This window comes from Ursus maritimus, unplaced genomic scaffold, assembly GCF_017311325.1.
Source record: "Ursus maritimus isolate PB19 unplaced genomic scaffold, ASM1731132v1 scaffold_22, whole genome shotgun sequence".
NCBI classification, from domain to species: Eukaryota; Metazoa; Chordata; class Mammalia; order Carnivora; family Ursidae; genus Ursus; species Ursus maritimus.
Genome location: NW_024424675.1, coordinates 23,083,941 through 23,105,809, shown reverse-complemented (window position 1 = coordinate 23,105,809; position 21,869 = coordinate 23,083,941). Strand labels below are relative to the sequence as shown.

The 21,869-nt window shown below is 49.0% G+C and overlaps 1 protein-coding gene across 1 annotated transcript; it reads left to right on the top strand.

Moving 5' to 3' along the window:
* The first annotated feature begins 826 nt into the window (after window positions 1-826).
* Window positions 827-17,662, top strand: SUN5 (Sad1 and UNC84 domain containing 5). Its single transcript, XM_040638666.1, is given in 14 exon segments — window positions 827-891; window positions 1,126-1,204; window positions 2,433-2,507; window positions 2,824-2,835; window positions 2,837-2,895; window positions 3,808-3,869; window positions 7,743-7,792; window positions 9,131-9,165; window positions 9,765-9,873; window positions 13,955-14,033; window positions 14,807-14,922; window positions 15,385-15,552; window positions 16,047-16,133; window positions 17,190-17,662. Coding segments are annotated over 14 exon segments (1,122 nt in total). The 3' UTR covers window positions 17,316-17,662.
* The last annotated feature ends 4,207 nt before the right edge of the window (window positions 17,663-21,869 follow it).

Sequence of the window (21,869 nt, the reverse complement as noted above, 5' to 3'; positions counted from 1 at the left end):
CCGGACCCTTATAACACTGGCCTCGCCTGGATAAGCTGGGATATTCTTCTGTCTCCAGGTCAGCTGGTCAGCGGCATTAATCTCATCTGCAAGCTCCCAGTCACCTTTGTTCTGTACCCTAACACGGTCCCACGTTCGCGGTTTAGTGTGCAGACCTTCCTGAGGGGCGATTCTTCTGCTTGCCACAGGACCTTAGCCTAGCATTTGAGCAACTGCCACCAGGGGCAAAAGGAGTTCATTTCAGCTTCACAATCCAAATAAACTCTCCATTGGCAGGGCTGACCAAAAACAAAACAAAGCAAAACAAAAAAACCATAGCCAGACGTTTCCACCCTGTTCTGCTTTGATTTTGCACCGGGAAACGTGGAACTACTAGAACGAGAGCGTATAGGTTATTCTGTGTTGTGCGAAATGTCCACGTGAGCAGCCCCGCGTTGAAGACGTCTTCACGTGCAGCCTGAGCAGGCGGCCAGTCTGGGCAGCCTGGAGCAGGGAAGGGGCCGGGGGCGCGAGAAAGCACGGCCTGGATATTGGGGCCTCCTGAGATACTGGCATGGCCTCAATTTCCTCATCTTGAAAGTGGAAAGTGGGTCAGAATGGGTTCATCCAAGGGGAGTTCCAGGGCCGAGCTGGAGACTGGCAGGGCCCCCCGCCCCACCCCCTGCTCTGTGAGGTCACAGTGCCCACAGCGCCACCTGACCCGGGGAGAGCCGCGGGGCCCCTTCCAGGGAACGCTAGGAGGTGGCGGCAGTGGCAGCCGCTCCCCCTCGCCGACTCCCAGAGAGCCCAGCACCACTCCCCCGAGATCTCCTAGAGAAGAGAATCAATGCCGCGGTCCTCAAGGAGCCCCGTGGACCTGTGCGACCATCCTGAAGACGCCAGGCCCAGGAGGTGAGGACGGCAGCCCCTCCCTCTGCCTGGTTCTTGGCAGTTTACAAAACGCTGGCCCTCTGGCCTCCCCCCGGAGGTGAGCAGGCGTGATCGACACCCGCACAGACGCAGCGGCGGAGCTCAGGGAGGTTTGACGGGGGCTCCCCTAAACTCTCCCCGCCGAGGGAGTGGAGGGGCAGTCATCCCCTCCGCCCGTGCTTATTGAGCACCTACTGTGTGTGGGCGCTGGGCGAGGTGCCGGGGACACGGGCTGCACCGGGCAGATGAGCTCCCTGCCCCAATGGAGGTCCCAGTCCAGCGAGGGACGCGGCCGGTAAGTGTGGAATCGCGTGCCTCTGCCGTCCATCTGCCCACCCACGGGCCCCCAAATGGGGTCTATATTCCAATCCCCCTGGGTGAAGGGGATAACTTATTAGAACTTCAGTGTATATATTTGTAGCTCACCCCCTTTTCATTTCTATTACTCAGGAATGTATAAATAAATTTGCACATTTGAAAGAGTAAATAATATATGTGGTATTATATATATGATTTCTTAATAAAGAAACATAAATGCATCAGGGGAGGGCATAATAATAAATGCTTAGAGACCATTGTCTTGAGAAATACAGGAAATTTGTTATCTCACGCACTAAGAGGTCCTAAGCGGTGCGTGGCTCCAGAGCACGTCAAGTCCGTGGGTCTTCACTGTCCCCTGAGACTCAGGTCCCTGCCATCTTTTTGCTCTTCCTGTTGGCCTCCCCGCTGTCACAGCTGGCTACCACAGTTCCAGGGGCCCAGAGAAGCATGGCTGTCTAGGTGCAAGGAGAGTGGACCTTGGTTCCTGTGGGTCTCACTTTAGCGAGGAGAAAGCCTTTTCCAAAAGTGCCAGACCCCTATGCCCAGCCCACCCCCACCCCTGCCCCCTGCGGACCTCCCCCCACCAAGCCAACCACAGCAAAGGCACTGGGAGTACCAGAGCAGGCTTAGAGCAATCACGATTATCGAAAATCGCACGGGGTTGGAGGGGACAAGGGACAAAATCAGCCTCCTGCCAGCAAGGGGAGGGGTTGGCATTTGGGCGATAACCACCGGTGACTACCACAGCAGACGGAGTCCTTTCCTCAAAGGAGACTTGGGTTTGGGGTCCGTCAGACCCAGGTGTGTCCCTGATGGACTGGCTGGCGGTCTTGGGCAAACTTCTCTGCACCTCGGTCTCTCAATCTGGAACATGGGGACACGGTGTTTCTTGAAAATTATAAAATGCGATCGTAAATCTTGTTATCCCCAGGGTCGCCCCAAGAAGCCGGAACACCTGCAGGATAACAGAGGACACTTTGTCAAATGCCAGTGAGCAGGGAGGGGAAGGGGAGCCCCGGGGTCTTCGTGAACAGCAAGGGGCCGAGGCTCAGACATGCCTAGATGGGCATCCTGGGGTCATCCAGCGAGGGCCGGGGTGGGGAGCAGGGAGGGCCGCACCAAGCCCGGGGTGCTCCCCTGGTGTCTGCAAGGCACCGTGCCCCCGAGGCTGGCCCTGACGTGCAGCCCCCTGCTCCCTGCAGGTGATGCCTCAGCGGCTGCCTATCAGCATCCACGCCCGGCCCCGGCCTGGACCCAGTGCCTGCTGGCGTGTGTGTGTACGTATTTTCCTCAAGACCCGCCCTGGCTGGCGTGTGGGCCTGGGAAGAGTGGCAAGGCCTCAGGCCAGCTGGACCTGCGTGGTAAGGCCTACGCTAGGCTGCAGGCGAGGGAGGGAAGTCAGCAGGTCGGCTGGTGCCATTCCAGCCAGGATCTCTGGGTGGCTGGAGAGGGAGGTAGGAGGGAGCAGGGTCCACCCTGGCTCGATTAGAAATTGAGAGGGTCTCCCAGCAGGGGGTCGGCCTCCCTGCCAGGCTTCTTGTAGGATGAGAAGAAGGGTGCGGCCAAGCTACTGCTCTCCTGCCTCCCTTGCAGCTTTCCTGGATCATCCTGCCTGGCCTGCTTCCTGAGGACCCAGCTTCACCAGATTCTGTTCAATACCTGCAGGTAGCGGAGGCAGGAGAGGCATTGGCTGATGCGGCTGGGAACACGCTAGCTCGTACCATGGCAGCCCTCACTGCGTTTGAACCTCCTCTGATCACCAGACCGGAAGCCATCCCAAACCTGGTTTTGTCATATCCCCGCTCAGAACCCACTGTGGCTCCCTCCGCTGCACCTTTCTGAACCCTGTCCCACGCTTCTTTCCGAGCTGCCCTCATATGTGCTCCCAGCGTGGACTCACTGGGCCAGCAAGGCTAGTGTTCCTCACCCCTGGGCCTGCTATTCCTATTTCTGCCCCAGTACCTTGGACATGCTGCTTTCCTGCCTGGAATGCCTGTTCCATCCTTTCCTTTCACCTCTCTCTTGTCCATGCAAACTTCTCCAAATTCCTGCAGAACTTTCCGCTTCATTCATTCCCTTAAGAGTTTGCATTCAAACACTGTAATGCCTACTTCAGCCCCAGCTTCTTAATCACAACAAATTCTGAGCTCTGGAAGCCTGGGTGAAGGCAGGCAGGCAACAAAACCAGTGGTAAGGGAGCGGCAGCAAGCTGTTTCCTGAGGTCTTAGGAGGAGGGATAGTCAAAAAGTTAGCAATTTGACCCTGAAGGATGTAAGCCTCCCTAGTGAGCTGCAAAGGGAGGAACAGCATGCTAGTAGATGGAGCAAAGTGGTGTGTGAAGAGGATGTGGGTGCATCACTGCCATGGATTCTGATGGCCCCAGATACTGGGGTAAGAGCTTTCTTCCCCCTGTGATGCTGTGCAACCCCAGGACTCGGTCAGCATCTCGGAGGGGGTGTCTCACTGCCCAGGGAGGGTCCTGCCCTTCTCGGTGGGAAAAGGGCAAGGGCCAGGCCAGGACTCACTAGCCTGTGCAAAGTCCCTCTTCACCTTGACCGCTGCTGCTCTGTCTTCCAGATGCAAACTGTTCTTCCAGAAGCTCATGGAAAAGACAGGTGTTCTGGTCCTCTGTGCTTTTGGTACGTCTCCAGAGCCCTGCCCCAACCTGGGGAGGGAAAGAGTGAAGGCTCTGACACAGACTATGTGACCCTAGGCAAGACAGTGACCCTCTAGGAGCCTCAGTTTCCCCATCTGTCTAATGAGTGTTGCTGTGAGGAGTGAATTAACTGATGACCAAAGAAATTTTTTGAAAGCTAAGAAAAGCCTTGAAAACTGTAAAGTTCTCCCCCAACCATGGTCTGATCATCATTACTCACTTCCGAGTTTTCTGTGGCTTCCTTCCGACCATCAACCATCGCTACCACCTCCCACATCACAGCTTTACTTTCCCAAACAAAGGGATCTGCTCCCTCCGCTCAAGCATACTGGCCCAGGGTTGTGGCGTTGGGGGCGGGGGGAGAGAATTTCCTAGGAAATTAGAAATTCCTAGGAAACTTAACCCAACAAATAAGATTCTTTAAAGTAATGGCTTTATTGAAATATAATTCGCTTACCATAAAGATCACCATTTTCACGTGTGTAATTCAGTGGTTTTTAGTATATTCACAGTCCTGCACCCATCACCACTATCAAATTCCAGTATTTTCACTACCGCCACAAAGAAATTCCCCAGTCCCTAACGTCGTTTCCCCATTCCCCCTCCCCCCAGATCTAGGTGATAAACCACTAATCTACTTTCTGTCTTTATGGATTTAACTATTCTGGACATTTCATATAAATAGAATCATACCATACTATGGGTCTTGGTGGTTTCTTTCCCTCATTGTGTTCTCAAAGTTCATCCATGGTGTAGCACAGAGCAGCATTCGACCCTTTGTTATGGCTGACAGTATCCCACTGTACGGCCATGCCTCATTTTGTCTGTCCGTTTATCGTTTGGTAGATATTATAGTTGTTTCTGCTTTTTGACCACCGCTAATAATGTTCCGGGGAATCTTCCTGTAAGATGTCCGTGTGGACGTGTGTTTTAAATTCTCTTGGGTAGAGGCACGAGGGTGGCTCCATCAGTTAAGCGTCCGCCTTCAGCTCAGGTCATGACCCCAGGGTCCTGGGATCAAGTCCCGCGTGGGGCTCTCCTCTCAGCGGGGAGTCTGCTTCTCCCTCTCCCTCTCTCTGCCGCTTCCCCTGCTTGGCTCTCTCTCAAATAAATACATAAAGTCTTTAAATAAACAAATAAATAAATCCTCTTGGGTATATATTTAGAAGTGGAATTGCTGAGTCATGCTGCAACTCGATACTTAACTCTCTGAGCAATTGCCAACCTTTTTTCCGGAGTAGCTGCGCCATTTTACGTTCCCACCAGCACGTAGGAGGGTCCAATGTCTCCAACACTGGTTATTATCTGTCTTTTATTTTAGCCATTTGGGGAGGGGGTGGAATGGTAACTCATTGTGGTTTTTATTTCATTTTCCTAATGGCTAATGATGTTGAGCGTCTTTGCGTGGCTTATTCGTCATTTGTAGATCTTCTTTGGAGAAATGTCTATTTGGACCTTGGCCCATTTTTAAATTCGGTTGTCTTCTTGTTATTGAGTTGTAAAGATTTCTTATATAGTCTGGATACAAGTCCCTTATCAGATACACAATTTGCAAGTATTTTCTCCCATTCTGTGTGTTGTCTTTTCACTTTCTTGATGGTGTCCTTTGCGACACAAATTTTTAAATTTTTAAAAAAGATTTTATTTATTTATTTGAGAGAGAGAGGGAGAGAGAGAGAAAAAGAGCGCACAAGCTGAGGAAGAGGCAGAGGAAAAGGGAGAAGCAGACTCCCCACTGAGCAGGGAACCCGATGAGGGACTTGATCCCAGCACCCTGAGATCATGACTTGAACCGAAGACAGACACTTAACCAAATGAGTCACCCAGGCGCCCCAAATTTTTAAAACTTTGATGAAGTCCAGTTTATCTATATTTTCTTTTGTCGTGTATGTGCTGTAATGTCAGATGCAAAAAACTATTGCCTCACCTAAAGCCAGTAAGACTTACTCCCACTTTTTCTTCCAAGATTTGTATAGTTGTAGCCCTTACATTTAGGTCTATGATCCATTTTTGAGTTAATTTTTGCATATGGTGTGAGGTAGGGGTCCAACTCCATTCTTCTGAATTTGGACATCCAGTTGTTACATTTAGTAAAAAGACTATTCTTTCCCTTCTTGAATTGTCTGGTGCCCTTATTGAAAATCAATTGATTATAAATGGGAGGGTTTATTTTTGGACTGTTAATTGTATTCCCTTGATGTATACGTCTATCTATGTGCCAGTAACTACCCTGGATTGATTGCTATAACTCTGTAGTGAGTTTTGAAATCCAGTTTGAGTCCTCCAACTTTGTTCGTTTTAAATTATTTTGGTAGTTATAGTCCTTTACACTTCCATATGAATTTTAGGATCAATTTTTCCATTTCTTAAAAAAAGGCTACTGGGATTTTGAGAGAGAATGCGTTGATTCATAGATGAATTTGGGGAGTAGTGTCACCTTAACAATATTAAGGTTTTCAATCCCTATGGGTTTTCTTTCCATTAGTGATCTATCTCTATGTCTTCTTTAATTTCCTCCAGTGATGTTTTTTTTTTCAGAGTGCAAGATTTGCACTTCTGCTAAATTTATTCCAACTATTTTATTCTTCGAGATCCTATTGTAAATGAAATTGTTTTCTTAATTTCATTTTCAGATTGTTTATTGCTTGTGTTTAGAAATATAATTGATTTTCATTTACTGGTCTTGTATCTTGCAACCTTGCTGAACTCATTTATCACTTCTGACACTAGGCAAGACACCCCGTCTCAGATACTTTAGGATTCTGTATGCAAGATTATGTCATCTGCCTTTTATTTCTTTTTCTTGACTAATCGACCTGGCTAAAACCTTCAGGACAATGTTAAATAGAAATAGCAAGAGTAGGAGCACCTGGGTGGCTCAGTCGTTAAGCGTCTGCCTTCGGCTCAGGGCATGATTCCGGCGTTCTGGGATCAAGCCCCATGTCAGGCTCTTCTGTTGGGAGCCTGCTTCTTCCTCTCCCACTCCCCCTGCTTGTGTTCCCTCTCTCGCTGGCTGTCTCTCTCTCTGTCAAATAAATAAATAAAATCTTAAAAAAAAAAAAAAAAAGAAAAGAAATAGCAAGAGTAGGGGCGCCTGGGTGGCTCAGTTGGTTAAGCGTCTGCCTTTGGCTCAAGTCATGATTCCGGGGGTCCTGGGATCGAGCCCCACATTGGGCTCTCTCCCCAAGCAGGGAGCCTGCTTCTCCCTCTCCCTCACTTGTGCTCTCTCTAACTCTCTCAAATAAATAAATAAAATCTTTTAAAAAAAAAAGAAAGAAAGAAAGAAAGAAGGAAAAGAAATAGCAAGTCTAGATATACTTGTCTTGTTCCTTATCTTAGGAAGAAAGCATCCAGTCTTTTACTGTTAGATATGTTATTAGCCCTGGGTTTTTCGTAAATGGGCTTTATCAGATTGAATGAGTTCCATTCTATTCTTGGTTTGTTGATTGTTTTATCATGAACAACGAATAGGTTTTAAAGACTTTTAATAATGGCTTGAGTGGTGGGATTTCAGGCAGCACAGAGATCGTAAAATTCAGGGAAGACCATCTCCTTTTCTTCTCTCTTCATCAGTTATCCTCAGTAGAATTGGGACAGGGCAGGGCGACGGGACATGGATTATTTGGTTTGTGTGAGACACTGTGCATATGATATCGTTTGATCATGAAGTGGATATTACTGTTATTCCCATTTTACAGAGGAGAACATTCAGGTGTGGACAGACTAAGTACATTCTTCCACAGTTGTGCAATGTTGGTACCAAAGCTGGGATTTGAATCCAGATACCTTAACACCAGAACCTAAGCTTTTAACCTTGCATCTTAAATGGCTTACTCCCATTCTCCTGGCCCCACAGGATTCTGGATGTTTTCTATGCACTTACCATCCAAAATGGAAGTCTGGCAGGTGAGTGTGTGCTCTCTTCAGGCCCCCTCACTGACTAACCTCACCCCAACTAGGCCATGTTGCCTCCATCAGCTTCTCTCACTCTCACCACATCTGGACACTGATCAGCTCCTGCCTCATCCCAGCCCCAGATCTCTGCCTCTGCCATGCCACCCACCCGGAACCCACCTCTCCCACCACAGTGTGACTTTAAAAGACCAGATGCAATAGTCCTTCTTCTTACAGAAGGACTCTCTTGTCACTTACTCCAGAGGTGACCTTTCTTTTGCCGAGTCTCCCTCCTCAAGTGGAGAGTGAGGATGGAACAGAGTTCTCTCTCCACACGAGGCAGTTTGTTCTTCGGCTCAAATAAAATGAGACATTTACTTTGTGGTTCCTGGGGAGGAAGGAGGAGGAAATCAGTGGCCAAAGATCCCTGTCAGAGGACAGGAAAGAGTCTCAGAAGGCCTAAAGAGAAAGGGGATCTGAGGAGCTTGTCCCTCCCTCTCCTCTTCTCCCCTTTTAGACTCCTTCATATACTTCAAGATCCAGCTAAAGTGTCACTTCCCTCAGAAATTACAGGGCGAAGTGATGACATTGCCTTTTCCTCCCACAATTTTCTGTAATCATGAATGCAGTCTTCTGTAATCATGACTATTTTCCCAATTGTATTGGGAGCTCTTAAAAGCAGAACCAGGTCTGATTCACTCCAGCGATGTCCACCTCGGGGCTGGGCACAGGGTTGCCACAATCAGTGTTGGCTGACTGGATGATCAGATGGAAATGTGGAATGGAGGGAGAATGGATGGGACAATGGAAGTAATGGATGCAGGGATGTGGGGAAATGGCTGGGGGGATAGATGGATGGATGAATGGAAGATTGGATGGATGAGAAAATGGACAGATGGGAGGGCAGATGGGATATATGGGTGGGTAAACAGATGGATGGATGGATGGATGGATGGATGGATGGATGGATGGATGGACGGATGGTTGATGAGAGGTTGGATAGATGGGAAAGTGAATGGATTGGTGAAAGGGTCAATATATAAGGTAAGTTAGATGGATAGGAGGGTGGGTGGATAAGGAAGTTTGGATAAATGGAAGAGTAGATGAGTGGGGAAGGGTGGTTGGTTGGGATGGTGGATGGGTGGAAGGGTGGATGGATGTGGACGAATGGATTTAAAATGGAGGGTATATTGGATTTTGGGTAGATGGTGGGTGAATGGATGGAAGAGTAAATGGGAGGGTGAATGAATGGATGGATTTATGGTTGTGGGAGAATGGATGGGTAAAGTTCTATTGGGCCCAGATTAGGCCATCTGAAAAAGATTCTTGCTTTCCTCAACACCCTACCAGGATGACAGCATAAATAGTCCACTGCAGAGCTTGAGGTAAGAAGAATCTGCTAAATAGTCTTATTATCATTTAAAAACCAGAACTGTATCTAGGGCCTGTGATGTATTGGCTAAGAATGTGGGCTCTGCAGTCAGATCAACCTAAGTTTAATCCCAGTTCCCATTCTTCGTTCATGGCTCAGTTTTTGCAAGTTACTTCACTTCTCTGAGCCTTTGACTTCTCATTTATGAGACGAGGCATCACACCCACCTTGCTCTGGGTAATTATGAATGTTGAAGAAGATGTAAACTGTCCTGAATAATTCCTGGCCTAAGGTTAGCACTCAGCAAATGGTAGCTGAGTAGAAATTTTAACCAACAAGATACCACCTGGTGGTAACATCCTTAATTGCAAACAAAATACTCAGGAATATTTGGAAGGAATAAGTTGAATTTAAAAATATCTGATGTAGAAGGAAGAGCAAGAGTAATATTTTAGAGATAAGAACCTGCTGGATAGGGCCAGGGATGGGCCCAGGAGAGTGAGAAAATGTGAGGCTAATTCTTTGTGGGCTGACTGACAAAAGTATAAGTTAAGGGTGACAATAGCAGCCTCGCAAATCATTCGGTCCATGTTTTAATTCCTTCCTCGTAAGAATGTACCAGGAGAAGGTGCGGCATCACACTGGGGAAATCCAGGACCTCCGAGGTAACATGACCCAGCTCATTGCCAAGCTTCAGTTGATGGAAGCCATGTCAGACGAGGTGAGATACTGGCCTTCTGCTCCCAAACATCTGACTTCTCTCTTTGTTTAATTCCTTGTTTCCTATTTCTCAAGTTTTGGGGGAGCACATCCCCCAACAACTTCCTGGAAGAGAGTGAAATAGGAGACTTATTAATTTGTTTAGAACTTGCACATTTGAAAATATCTTTATTTCACCCTTGCATTTGATTGCTAGTTTGGCTGGGTATAGAATTCTAGATAGGAAAGTTTCCCCTGAAAATTTTGAAAGAATTCCACTATTGTGTTCTAGTTACACTGTTGCTGTTGAGAAGTGTAGTCGTGCTATTATTGGTCCTTTGAGTATGGTTTGTTTGTTTGTTTGTTTTTTCTATCTCTGGGAGTTTGTAGGATGTTCTTTTTATTTCCAATGTTCTATATTTAACCTGCTTGGGTGGGGTGGCTAAGCTTATTGGATCTATGGGTTGATGTTTTTCAATAGTTTTTTAAATTTCTTAGCTATTATTTCTTAAAATATTGTTTCCTCCCCTCCTGGGACTCCAGTTACATCTATGCTAGACTGTTAGATTGTGTTCCACATAATTCCTATGCTATTACCTGGTGTTTTTGATTTTCATTCTTTTTCTCTATGTGCTTAAGTTTTGGATGTGTTCTATTTAAATTTCTTCAGGTTCACTAATGATCTTGTATTCTGTTCTGTCCAATCTACTATTAAATTTTTTCCAGTAAGTTCTTAATTTCATACGTTGCATTGTCTAGTTCTAGAATGTACATTTGATTCTTTTTCATAAATTTTAATTCTGTGGTGAAATTCTCCAACATCTCCTCTATGTTGTCCATTTTTTTCTTCTATTTAACATATTGTCATAGTTATTTTTAAATCCTTGTCTGCTGAATCCAATATTTGGATCATCTATGGTGTTTCTCTATTGTCTGTTTTTCTTTGGAGTATCAATCAAATGGTCTTGTCTCTTCATGTCCAGAAATTTTTTAGTGTTTTTCCTGGACATTGTATACAAAAGAACTGTATGCTCCAGATAATTATAACTTCAATAGAGAGAGTTATCCCTTTTCTTTGTAAGGAAGATGAGTATACTGATCACTCCTATATAAACCTTTAGTGAGCTGGTTCAGACCTAGGTTCCAATTTGTGTAAGATTTCAATGTCCTGCCCATGCAGCTTCATACTTTTGGTAGATGTCTTGATGGGAAAGACTGACTGTATGTCTAAGGCTTCTCAGATCTCCAATTTTGTCTTCCAGTCCTGCATCAATGCAAAATCTCTGATCCCAGGGGTTACCTTCTCTGCCAGGGGTAAGCTTGAATTCTCAGCCTCTAATTGAGCCCATAATTGGTTTAGGGCCCTCAACTGCAGCTGCAGCTTCTCAGTATTGATTCACCACTCCTTCTAGGGCCATGGTTCTCAGAGTGTGGCCCCCACACCAGCAGCATCAGCATTACCTGGGAAAATATTAGAAATTCAAGTTAATGGGCCCTCCTCAGACCTACTGAGGATGGGAACCAACTGTCTGTGTTTCAACAAGCCCTCCACAGGGTTCTGATATATAGTCAGAAGATGTTTGTAGGGCTTTAATCTCTTGCTTATTTTGTTTTGAGGTCCCCTCACTGAAAGGGATTTGGTTTCCCAAGCGTTGTGAGACTGGGAAGTTTTACTCTGTCTTTCAGAAGTTTTCAAGGTAGCTCTTTAGCCTCTTCCATAGTTTTGGGTTTCAGTTAACATCTTATGGGGAAAACCGTTCAGGTTTGAGGCTCATCAAGTCTCCAGTTTTGTCCCGTTAGTCCTGTGTGACTATTAAAATCTTTGCTTCTTTCTCTTTCACCAGTAGCAGCCCTTGTTCAGCCTAAGCCCACGTCTTCAGCTTATGCCCAGAATTATCAAATGCCCCCCGGGATTAAAATACTGTCAGTGAATTTCAGAACGGTTCTCTCCTCTCTAGAATTTTAATCCCTCTGGTCCACATCGCTCCCATAGCTCAGTGGTGGCTTTAAAATATGATTTAGTTGCATCTGCCTTCGGCTCAGGTCATGACCCCAGGGTCCTGGGATCAAGCCCCGCGTCGGGCTCCCTGCTCAGCAGGAAGCCTGCTTCTCCCTTTTCCATTCCCCCTGCTTGTGTTCCCTCTCTCATTGTCTCTCTGTCAAATAAATACATAAAATCTTTTTAAAAATTTAAAAAATTAAATATGATTTGGTAAACTATCTGGCTTTTCCTTGTTGTTTCCAGTTGGGAGCACTGATCCTCTATAACTTATTACATCTCACCTGGAAGCCCTGCATCTCACTTTACATCTTAAATGTCATGATAATTTGCCTACCGGGCTGGCTACCCTTGGTGCTGTTACAATGTGGAAACTCACGTACGTTAGTCCTAAAAAGTGTTCTTTACCCATGTGATTAAATGGGTGTTTCCCCCCAGCCATATTTGCTTTATTCTCATTTTTGAAGTTCCTATTATTTGAATGTTAAATTCCTGAACTTATCCTCTATTTTTTTTCCATTTCTCCCTGTTTTCTTCTCTTTCTTTGTTCTGAAATTGAGAGCATAATCTCAGCTTTATCTACCAAAACTTCTATTGGGTTTTTTAATTCTGTTAATATATTCTGAATTCCTAAGAATTTTCTTTTTTGCTCTCTGGGGTGTTCCTTTTCATAGATTTCTATTCTTGTTTTATGGATGCAATATCTTTTCTTACCTTTTGGAACTTAGGCGGTTCAGTAAACTTTCTGAGTTTTCACATCTACAAAACGAATCATAATCACTGCCCTGTAACTCTGCGGCTAGTCTAGTTACTAGTGCCACACAGCGAACCACTCCAAAACCTGGTGGAGCCAAATAGTCATGTTATTATGCTCACAGATTCCGTGGGTCAGGGATTCAAACAGGATGCAGTGGGGATGGTTTGTCACTGCTCCACAATGTCTGAGGCCTCGCCTGGGAAGACTTAAAGCCTGGGGTGACTTGGCAACTGTATCTGGACCCATCTGGAAGCATTTTCACTCACCTGTCTAGAAGTTGATATTGGTTATCAGCTGGGAACTCAGGGTTGTTGACTGAAGCACCCATACATGGGCTCTCAGTGTTGGGTGGGCTTCCTTGCAGCATGGCCTCTGGCTTCCAAGAGTGAGCATCCTCAGAGAACCAAGTAGAGCTGTACCCCCTTTTAGGCTTAGCCCAGAAGTCACACAGCATCTGCCGTAGCCACAGGCCCACCCAGTCTGATGGGAGGGAACTTGAGCCCTGCCTTTCAACGGACAGAGTATCAAAGTCATGTTGAAAGAAGAGTGTGTTACAGGAGACTGCGTTGTGGCCATTTGGGGGAAATACAATCTGTCATAGTTTTGAAGAGTCTAATAAAAATAACAGCCAGGATTTACTAAGTACCAACTATGCTAAATGCTTTGCAATCTTTATCTGGCAGGAGAGTGTAGGAGCTAAGAGCCCAAACACCAGGACCAAACTGCCTGGCTCTGACTCCTACCAGCTGTGTGACCTTGCACACGCTACCTTTTGTGCCTTAGTATTCTTAGCTTTAAAACAGGGGTGACCATAGCACATACCTCCTAGGGTTGTTGTGAGGGGATAAGAGTGAATGTATGTGACATTGAGAATGTCCTGGCATACAGTAGCCACCTTTCAAGTCCTGGCTGTAATCCTCACAGCAGCAGGAAGGGGACACGGTTATTGTTCCCATGTTACAGACAAGAAAGCCAAGATTCAGATGGGCGGTAACTAGCCCAAAGCCCCCCCCCCGCAGCAGTAAAAGTCTGTCTGACTCCAGACCCCCTACCCCTTCGCTTCACTAAGAGTCCTGTCCCACGTGGGACGCCCTGTCACAGTGCACGTGGAAGCACTGAGGAAACCCAGCAGGGAGGGGGGTAGGGATGGCTCTGTGTCACCTGGGCCTCCTCACGGTGTGGTGACTGCGTGGTCTTGTGCCAGGACCAGTCATGGTCTCCACATGCAGGGGTAAACAGTTAAGGACAAGAGAGCTCCTGTGGCCGCCTGTCACCTGGTGTGAACACACGCATGGACATGCTCTGTCAGAACACATAGCCCACAGCTTGTGTTTTCTGCCTCCTCAGCAAAAAATGGCCCAGAAAATAATGAAGATGATACAAGGAGATTTTATTGAAAAGCCAGACTTTGCCCTAAAGTCTATAGGTACGTGGCTCCCCCTCGCCCCCCGTACACCAACAATCTGCCCGCATCAAGTTTCCCCAGAAACCCTTCAGAAGATGGACTTCAGCTCTGGTCTGGAGCACTCCCTGCTCCCGGGAAGTTCACGGTCAGAGCTAACCGCTGCCCCTCCCACCCCGATGGTTTTCTTGCTACACTTTTCTGTTGCCTCGAAAGGGGGGCTGAAGCAGGGAGAGGAGGCCCCCCACGACCCTGCCCCCCACTCACCATCCTCCAGACCCAGAGGCCAGCAGAGCCGCACCTGCCCCACGTCGGGGAGACTGACCACATAAAAACCAACAGGGGCCCAGTTGCAGGTGGGAATCAGAGCTGTGGAAAACCAGAGGTGCCTGGGAGAGAGGCCGGGGGCAGAGGGGTGTGCGGGAAGACATTCGAGATGACACCTAGCCAGGAGGGAAGAGTATTCCAGACCCAGGGTAACCCCTGTGAAGATACCTCTGTGGGGACACAGCAGGAGCGCGCCAGAGGCACACGGAAGGAGGCCAGACGGCCCCAGCTGACCCGGGCCCAAGGGCATGTGGGGTCAGAGGGCATTGGCTTAAGCTGCAGGAAGGACTTCCGTGGGTTGATTCATTTCCACCTCACAGGCTTGCTGTGATGTTAACATCGCTATTGTTTCCACCCTTCTTACTTCCATTTCCCAGAGACCCTGAAGTCCAGAGAGGGCCAGTGACTCACCCAAAGCGCTGGCCTGGTGCATCGTCAGTGCCCAACCAGACACCCTCCCTCCCATACAGGGGCCTCCATCGACTTTGAGCAAACATCAGCCACGTACAACCACGACAAGGCTCGCTCCTACTGGAACTGGATCCGGCTGTGGAACTATGCGCAGCCCCCGGACGTGATCCTCGAGGCAGGGGGGCTGGGGGATGAGGAGAGAGTGGCAGGGGTGTGGTCAGGGTTCTGGGAGCAGGACCTGGATGGGGACACTGGGGGTGCACACAAAGGGGGTGGGGCTCTGGGGTGGGGGGAGAGGTAAGAACAGGAGACAGAGACGCGGCTGGGGCAGGGAAGGGACAGCCTGCTTTGGCACTGGAAGGGGCCCCCACCCATCCCTCAAGACTTGAGGGTCAAAGAACCCTCATGGCCCCAAGCAGGCCCCTGGCCTCCCTGTGCTAGGCTGAGGAGGACGTTCATCCTTGCTGCCAGCAGTCAGGGGAGCTTCTTGGAGTTGGTGATGCTTGAGCTAAGCTTTGCAGATGGAAGGATCTGGCTCATCCAGGAAGCAAAGGAGGTCTGGGGAGCCATGGTGGGATGAGGAATTCACCTTCACCCCCCCACCCAGCGTGGTCCCCATTGCACCTGCCCCTTCCAGCCCAACATGACGCCTGGCAACTGCTGGGCCTTCTCAGGTGACCGAGGCCAGGTGACCATCCGACTGGCCCAGAAGGTCTACCTGTCCAACCTGACACTGCAGCACATCCCCAAGACCATCTCCCTGTCAGGCAGCCTGGACACTGCTCCCAAGGACTTCGTCATTTATGTGAGCACACCCCAGCAGGGAGCAAGGCTTAGCTAAGGGGCGGCCTCCTATGGTGGGACTCCAGGCACTCCGTATGTGCAACCCAACAGGCTAGAGGGTCTGGATGAGGCTTTGTTAAGGCTGAGGGTGACCAGGTTCGGAGGTGATCACAGCCCTTGAGGATGGGAGGGAAGCAGCTACCTTATTTCAAGCCAAGCTTTTCAGAGCTAGTTTGGTCTTCAGAGGCCATTGACAAGGAAACTGAGGTCCAGAAAAGGGTCAGGGAAACACCCAAATCCTACAAGTCAGTGATACAGTTAGAAGAGGACCCTCAGACTTTTGATTCCCAGTCCAGTGCTCTTTCTTATCCATTATTCTGTGCTGCAATGGAATAATGCCCAAAGAGGTAGGGAGTTCCCCATCCCAGGAGGTATGCAAGTCTCAGCTGGAGAAGGCAGCACCCTCTGAAGGCCCCGTCCGTACCTGATACTTTCTCCTTGGTTCTGATTCTACAGGGCATGGAAGGCTCTCCCAGGGAAGAGGTGTTCCTGGGGGCGTTTCAGTTTCAGCCGGAAAACATCATTCAGATGTTCCAGCTCCAGGTACCTGAGACAAGCTGCCCATGTCGAGCACAGACTGAACGTACACCATGTGCAGGGCTTTCCCCAGGGAACCCCATTTTATCCCCAGGAGCCTCGGGTGTGCACAACTGTCACTAGCCCACTTGACAAGGGAGGAAACTGAGGCTCAGCATGTGGAGCCACTGCCCAGGGCTGAAAGTGGGACCCCGAGGAGATCCATCCAGCTTCTAGGATTACATCACCCACCCACCCCACCCCACCCCTGCCCTGGAGCCCGCCCACTGCAGTTCCTCCCAGGGACAGCAGATGTGGGACAGGAGGGGCCCTCTGGGCCAGGGCTGCTGCTGGCTTCCAACTCAGCATCTCCATACTGGGAGCTGCTCCTGCGCTAATGGAGGCCTGGAGGGGCAGAAGTTGGGGACAGAAGCAGGACATGAGGGGTGGCCGGTAGAATGGCCCTGAGACTCAGGGGAATGTCTAAGCTTGGGAATCAGGCTGACACTGACCCAAACTCTGACCCCACAAATCTGCATGATCTTGGGCCATCCCCTTCCTCTCTGGGCCTCAGGTTCCCCTTTGTAATTCCCTGGAAGGTTCAAAGCATCCAATGAGATCTCAAGGGCCAAGGCCCCAGCTTTTGCACTGGGCTGCATCCCCTCGGGTGGGGGGCAGCGAAAGAGAAGGAGGCAGTACTCACTGAGCGTTTACCAGGTGGCAGGCCAGCTAGCTCCAGGATCTGGTTTCATGCCCACAGCAAACCTGGGAAGCAGCTGTTAATGCGGGGAAACTGAGGCCCCAAGGGGGCAGTGATTTGCCCTGGGGTCCCACAGCCATATATGCCGGGGCCCCAAGGCTGGGACACTTTCTCAGTCACAGTATATCAGTCCTTCTGACCTCAGCGCCTTCCATCCCAGCCCCTGAGTATCAATTTCCTGTGTGGCTTCAGGACAGTCCATTCCCCTCTGTGAGCCTCAGTTTTCCCACCTGTGAAATGGAAGGGTTCCTTTCCACTCCCAAACACCCCTCTGGACAGGCAGAGTGGAAGCCAATGGCTCCATGTCTGTGAGTCTTTTCCAGAACCAGCCTGTCCGAGCTTTTGGGGCTGTCAAGGTGAAGATATCAAGCAACTGGGGGAACCCACGCTTCACCTGCCTGTACCGAGTGCGCGTGCACGGCTCTGTGACCCCACCCAGAGTGCCCTAGAGAGCAGCCGAACTAGAGCCCCTACCCCAAGAGAGATTAAAGTTTATTCTTCACAGTCCAGCCCAAGTCTGAGTGTCTTCTGGCTCCAAAGAGCGAGAGTGGGCTAGCATGTGATGTCTGAGGCCACGGTTAGCAATTCTCCATCATGTCCCGAGCGTCCAGGCACCCTCACAATAGCCCCACGACGCCCCATTTCACAGATGGGGACAGCGAAGCCTCCGAGCCCAAACTCACCAGAGGTCACAGCTCACAAGTGCAGCACCAGGATTTAAACCTAGGCAGTCTCATGCCTATACGTAAGCCGTCTCCCTGGCTTCACATCCGGCTCCACCCCTGACTCATCTGTGACCTCGGGCAAGACCCAGCCTTCCCAGGACCTCAGTGTCCCCATCTGTACAATGGAACAAGATTGTGGCTGTTGTATCAGATGAGGTGGGGATGAGAAGTCCCACCTCTGCCCACCACAGAGTGTTTCATCACACAGACCATTTACTGTGTGGCATTAGACAGGACACACACCCTCTCTGGACCAGGTATCACATATCTATTCCATGCTGTGCCTCCAAAGATGGTAAGTGAACAAAGTAAAAAGACAACCCACAGAATTGGAGAAAATATTTGCAGATGATACGTCTGATAAAGGGTTACTATCCAGAACATATAGAGACTCCTAAAACTCAACCACAACAACAACGACAACGAAACAATTCAAAAATGGGCAAAGGATTTGAATAGACATTTCTCCTAAGAAATATAAATGAAGGGCACCTGGGGGGCTCAGTCCGTTAAGCGTCTGCCTTCGGCTCAGGTCATGATCTCGGGGTCCTGGGATCAAGCCCCACACTGGGCTCCCTGCTCAGTGGGGAGCCTGCTTCTCCCTCTCCCACTGCCCCTCCCTCATGCTCTCTCTCTCTATCTCAAATAAATAGAATCTTTTAAAACAAACAAACTGGTTGGCAAATACATTTTTTAAAAGAAATTTACAAATGGCCAATAAGCCCACTGAAGATCACTAATCATTAGAGAAACGCAAATCAAAACTCCAATGAGATACCACCTCACACCCATTAGGATGGCTACTATTAAAAAAAAAAAGAAGAAACTAAAAAAAAAAAAAAAACAAAATAAGAGTTGGTGAGGAGGGGGAGAAATCAGAACCCCGTGCTCTGCTGGTGGGAACGTAAAATGATGCGTGGTAATCATCAGCATGGCGGTTCCTCAAAATATTAAAACCAGAATTGCCGTCTGATCCAGCAATCCCACTTCTGGGTACACGCCCACAAGAACTGAGAGCAGGGTCTCAAAGAGGCCTCTGAACACCCATGTTCAGAGCAGCATTGTTCACAGTAGCGAGAACATGGAAGCAACCAAGTGTCCGACAACAGGTGAACAGATAAAACAGGACATGCCCGCACAATGGAATGTTACTCAGCTTGGAGAAGGAAGGAAAGTCTGTAATAGACCACGACACGGATGACCCTGGGGGACATTATGCTACATGAAACAAGGCAGTCACAGAAAGACGAACACGGTACGATTCCACTTGTAGGAGCTACTGAGGGGCGTCAAATTCGCAGAGACGGGAAGTAGACTGGTTGCCAGGGGCCGGGCGCAGGGGAGAATGGGGAGCTAATGGTTTAATTGTAGTTTCAGTTCTACGAAATGGAATGCGCTATGGAGATGGTGCGTGGGGATGGTTGCACGTGATTATGAATATAGTTAATACCACTGAACTATAAACTTGAAAATAGTTGAGATGGTAAATTTTATGTTATGTGTCTTTTACCACAATAAAAATTGACAAAAAAAAGCTATGAAATACCTTAAATCCTTTAATGGAGACAATTTGGGATACTTAAGAGATGTAAGAAAATCCTATAAATTCGGATAGCACATTCCATCACTGCCGTATGCTATTAGAAACGCAGGTATAAATTTTTTGGTTTCTCTTCCCTAAAGCAGTCACTCGTTTTGCACGCATAATCTTTGCCTTAGCTGAGTCCCCCCTGCTGAGTACTTACTCAAGAGCTTATGGAAGCGCTAAAAACAGTAGCTAGTGCTGGTGTCTACCGTGACTCACAGTAGGCCCTGGGTAAATGATCACCAAGGCGACTGTCAGCCTCTATCCCCAGGCCGGTGATAGGAGGCCCAGTCCTTGGCCGGGGGGGGGGGGGGGACACGACACTGCCCCTAAGCAGGGTCCCAGAGGAGGGACAGGCTGGCCAAACTGGAAAGGGCCCAGGGAATGGAGCCTACAGGGGAGGGAATTCATACAGGAAGGGGCAGGTAGGTACAGAGGCTGGCAAGGGTCCAGCTGGGCATTAGAAGGATGGATAAACAGAAATATGTTAGTCTCCTGGGAGGGCACCCTGGACTGGCACCTGTCCTGTTGCAGAATCCGTCCCTCTGGCCATCCGCCAAGTTCCTCACCAGCAGCTGGCCCCAGTACCTGCCCTCCCATGGTCTCCACAGTGGGATGGGCTTCAAGGAGTCACCTTGTACTCCTGCCACCCCCCAGCTGCTATCAACAATCAGTGGACCTGGGAACCACAAGTAGCCAACCCGGCATTATTTCTGTGGATTTTTTTAGAACCATTCTTGCGATTAAAAAGCCACACCATACTGAGATTTGATGAAAAGCTGAGCCATAGACACCCCCACTTCCTCCCCCAAATGCCCCTCCCAGCCTCACTCAACCATTCTACATGTTTTCTTCCAGTAATTTGTCTTTTAACTTTGTTGAACGTGTATTTTGTCAGCAGATATTTTTGAAAACTTTATGTAGTTAAATCATTTTTTCCTTTATAGATTCTAAGTTGTATCATTTCAGGAAAGACCTGCCCAGTTCCAAGATAATAGCAATATGCTCCCACGTTTCTACTGATTTTATATCTATGTATCTATATAGATATTACGTATGTAAGAATAGATATGTGATAAGTGATGGTTATACTCTTAAATGCACACACACAAGATTCAGATGTATAAAAGCTCTTTAATGCATCTGGAATTTATTTTTGTGCATGGTGTGAGGTAGGGATCTAGTTTAATTTTTGTTAAGTTACTACCCAAAAGCCACAGTACAGTACCATCTATACCAGTAGAGACCATCTTTCCTCTGTAGCTTGGAAGCACAGCTTCTGGTCTCTTTCTCACTTCCTTGAGCCCCCTGCCTCTTCCTGCACCAACACCATATCCTTCGAGTTACTCTAGCTTTGGAATATGTGTCCGTGTGTGCCGTGATGAGCGCCCCGCTCTTTACTTCTGCTTCTCATACACTTTCTCTGCCGGGCAAACTTTCCGATCCACTTGTGTCAATCAAGCTGCATTTTTTAACAGCTGGACCCGCAGAGGTTCTATGGATTCACGTATGTAGAATAAATCTCTTGGCCATGTCAGTTCTTCTCTTCCTGGAACATGAAGTCTTCTCTCTGGGTCTTCAATTTTTCCTTCAACAGCTTCAGTAAAGTGCCATTGCTTTCTTCGTATGAATTCTGCACTTTTTTGTCAGATCTAATCCTGGATCTTTCACCAGCAGTAGGGCGATTGTAAATGGGGTCTTCACCTTCAGTGACGTTTTCTATGGTTAGAGCAGCTGTGGAGGAAACTCCTGCTGTTTGACACTCATGTGGCACTTTACCCTCCATGGTTCCTACTCTCTTAAGGACTCAAGTAAATTCTCCCCAGTGTTCTAGACACACACTGCTGTCACCTGCAAGCATTCCGTAATGCACAGGCGCGTTCATCCCCATCGCCTCATCTCGTCCCCACAGATGAGGAACCGGGACGGGAGAGGCAGGGAGACTTGCTGAGCTCGCACGGCGGGTTATAGCAGAGCTGCGACGTCTTCCCAACCCTCAGGCCCCTGGTGCTTGCTCTCCCTTCAACCCTTCCCACGGTCACTTCAAATTCCAGCAGGTTCGGGTGGACTGACTGCGGAACCATGAGTAGAGGGCAGGAATCCTGGCTTTTGTCCCAGCGGGGCCCTGCGAACAGCCTGACCGCCTCATCCCCCCCAGGCCCCGGAGACAATCACACAGATGGCACAGACGGGGCCTCCAATCCCTGGGGAGTCTTGTTCTTCATGAGGGGCACCCACTGCTTCAGCTAGCCCCCTGCCTGGATGACCAGGCGGTCCCCCCTTCCCCTGCCCCACAGTCCATCCTCCAAGGTCAGTAGGCCCTGGGTTGGGTGGTACAGGCCCCAGTGAACTTGAATGGTCCTCTGCACAGATAAGGAAACAGGCCCTGAGAGGGACCCAGTCTCAGACGGAAGCCTATTCAGCCCAGCAGGGGGCAAGGGGCTGTTTCTTTCTGGGAGGGCTCCCTGGGGCGGCAGCATCCCGCAGGAGAACAAAGGCCACCTCGAGGCCTCAGTCGTCATCCCTGTGTGCCCCTCCGGGTCCCCGTCCAGGTCCACAATGCACAAGGCTGGCTGGCTGCCCGCCCCTCGACCCACCCCCGGGACTGGAGCAGAGGAGTGGGCCGCCGGCCAAGGAGTCAGCGCTCAGCAGCGACCAAGGCAGACCGGACATACCGAGTGCCAAACCACTCC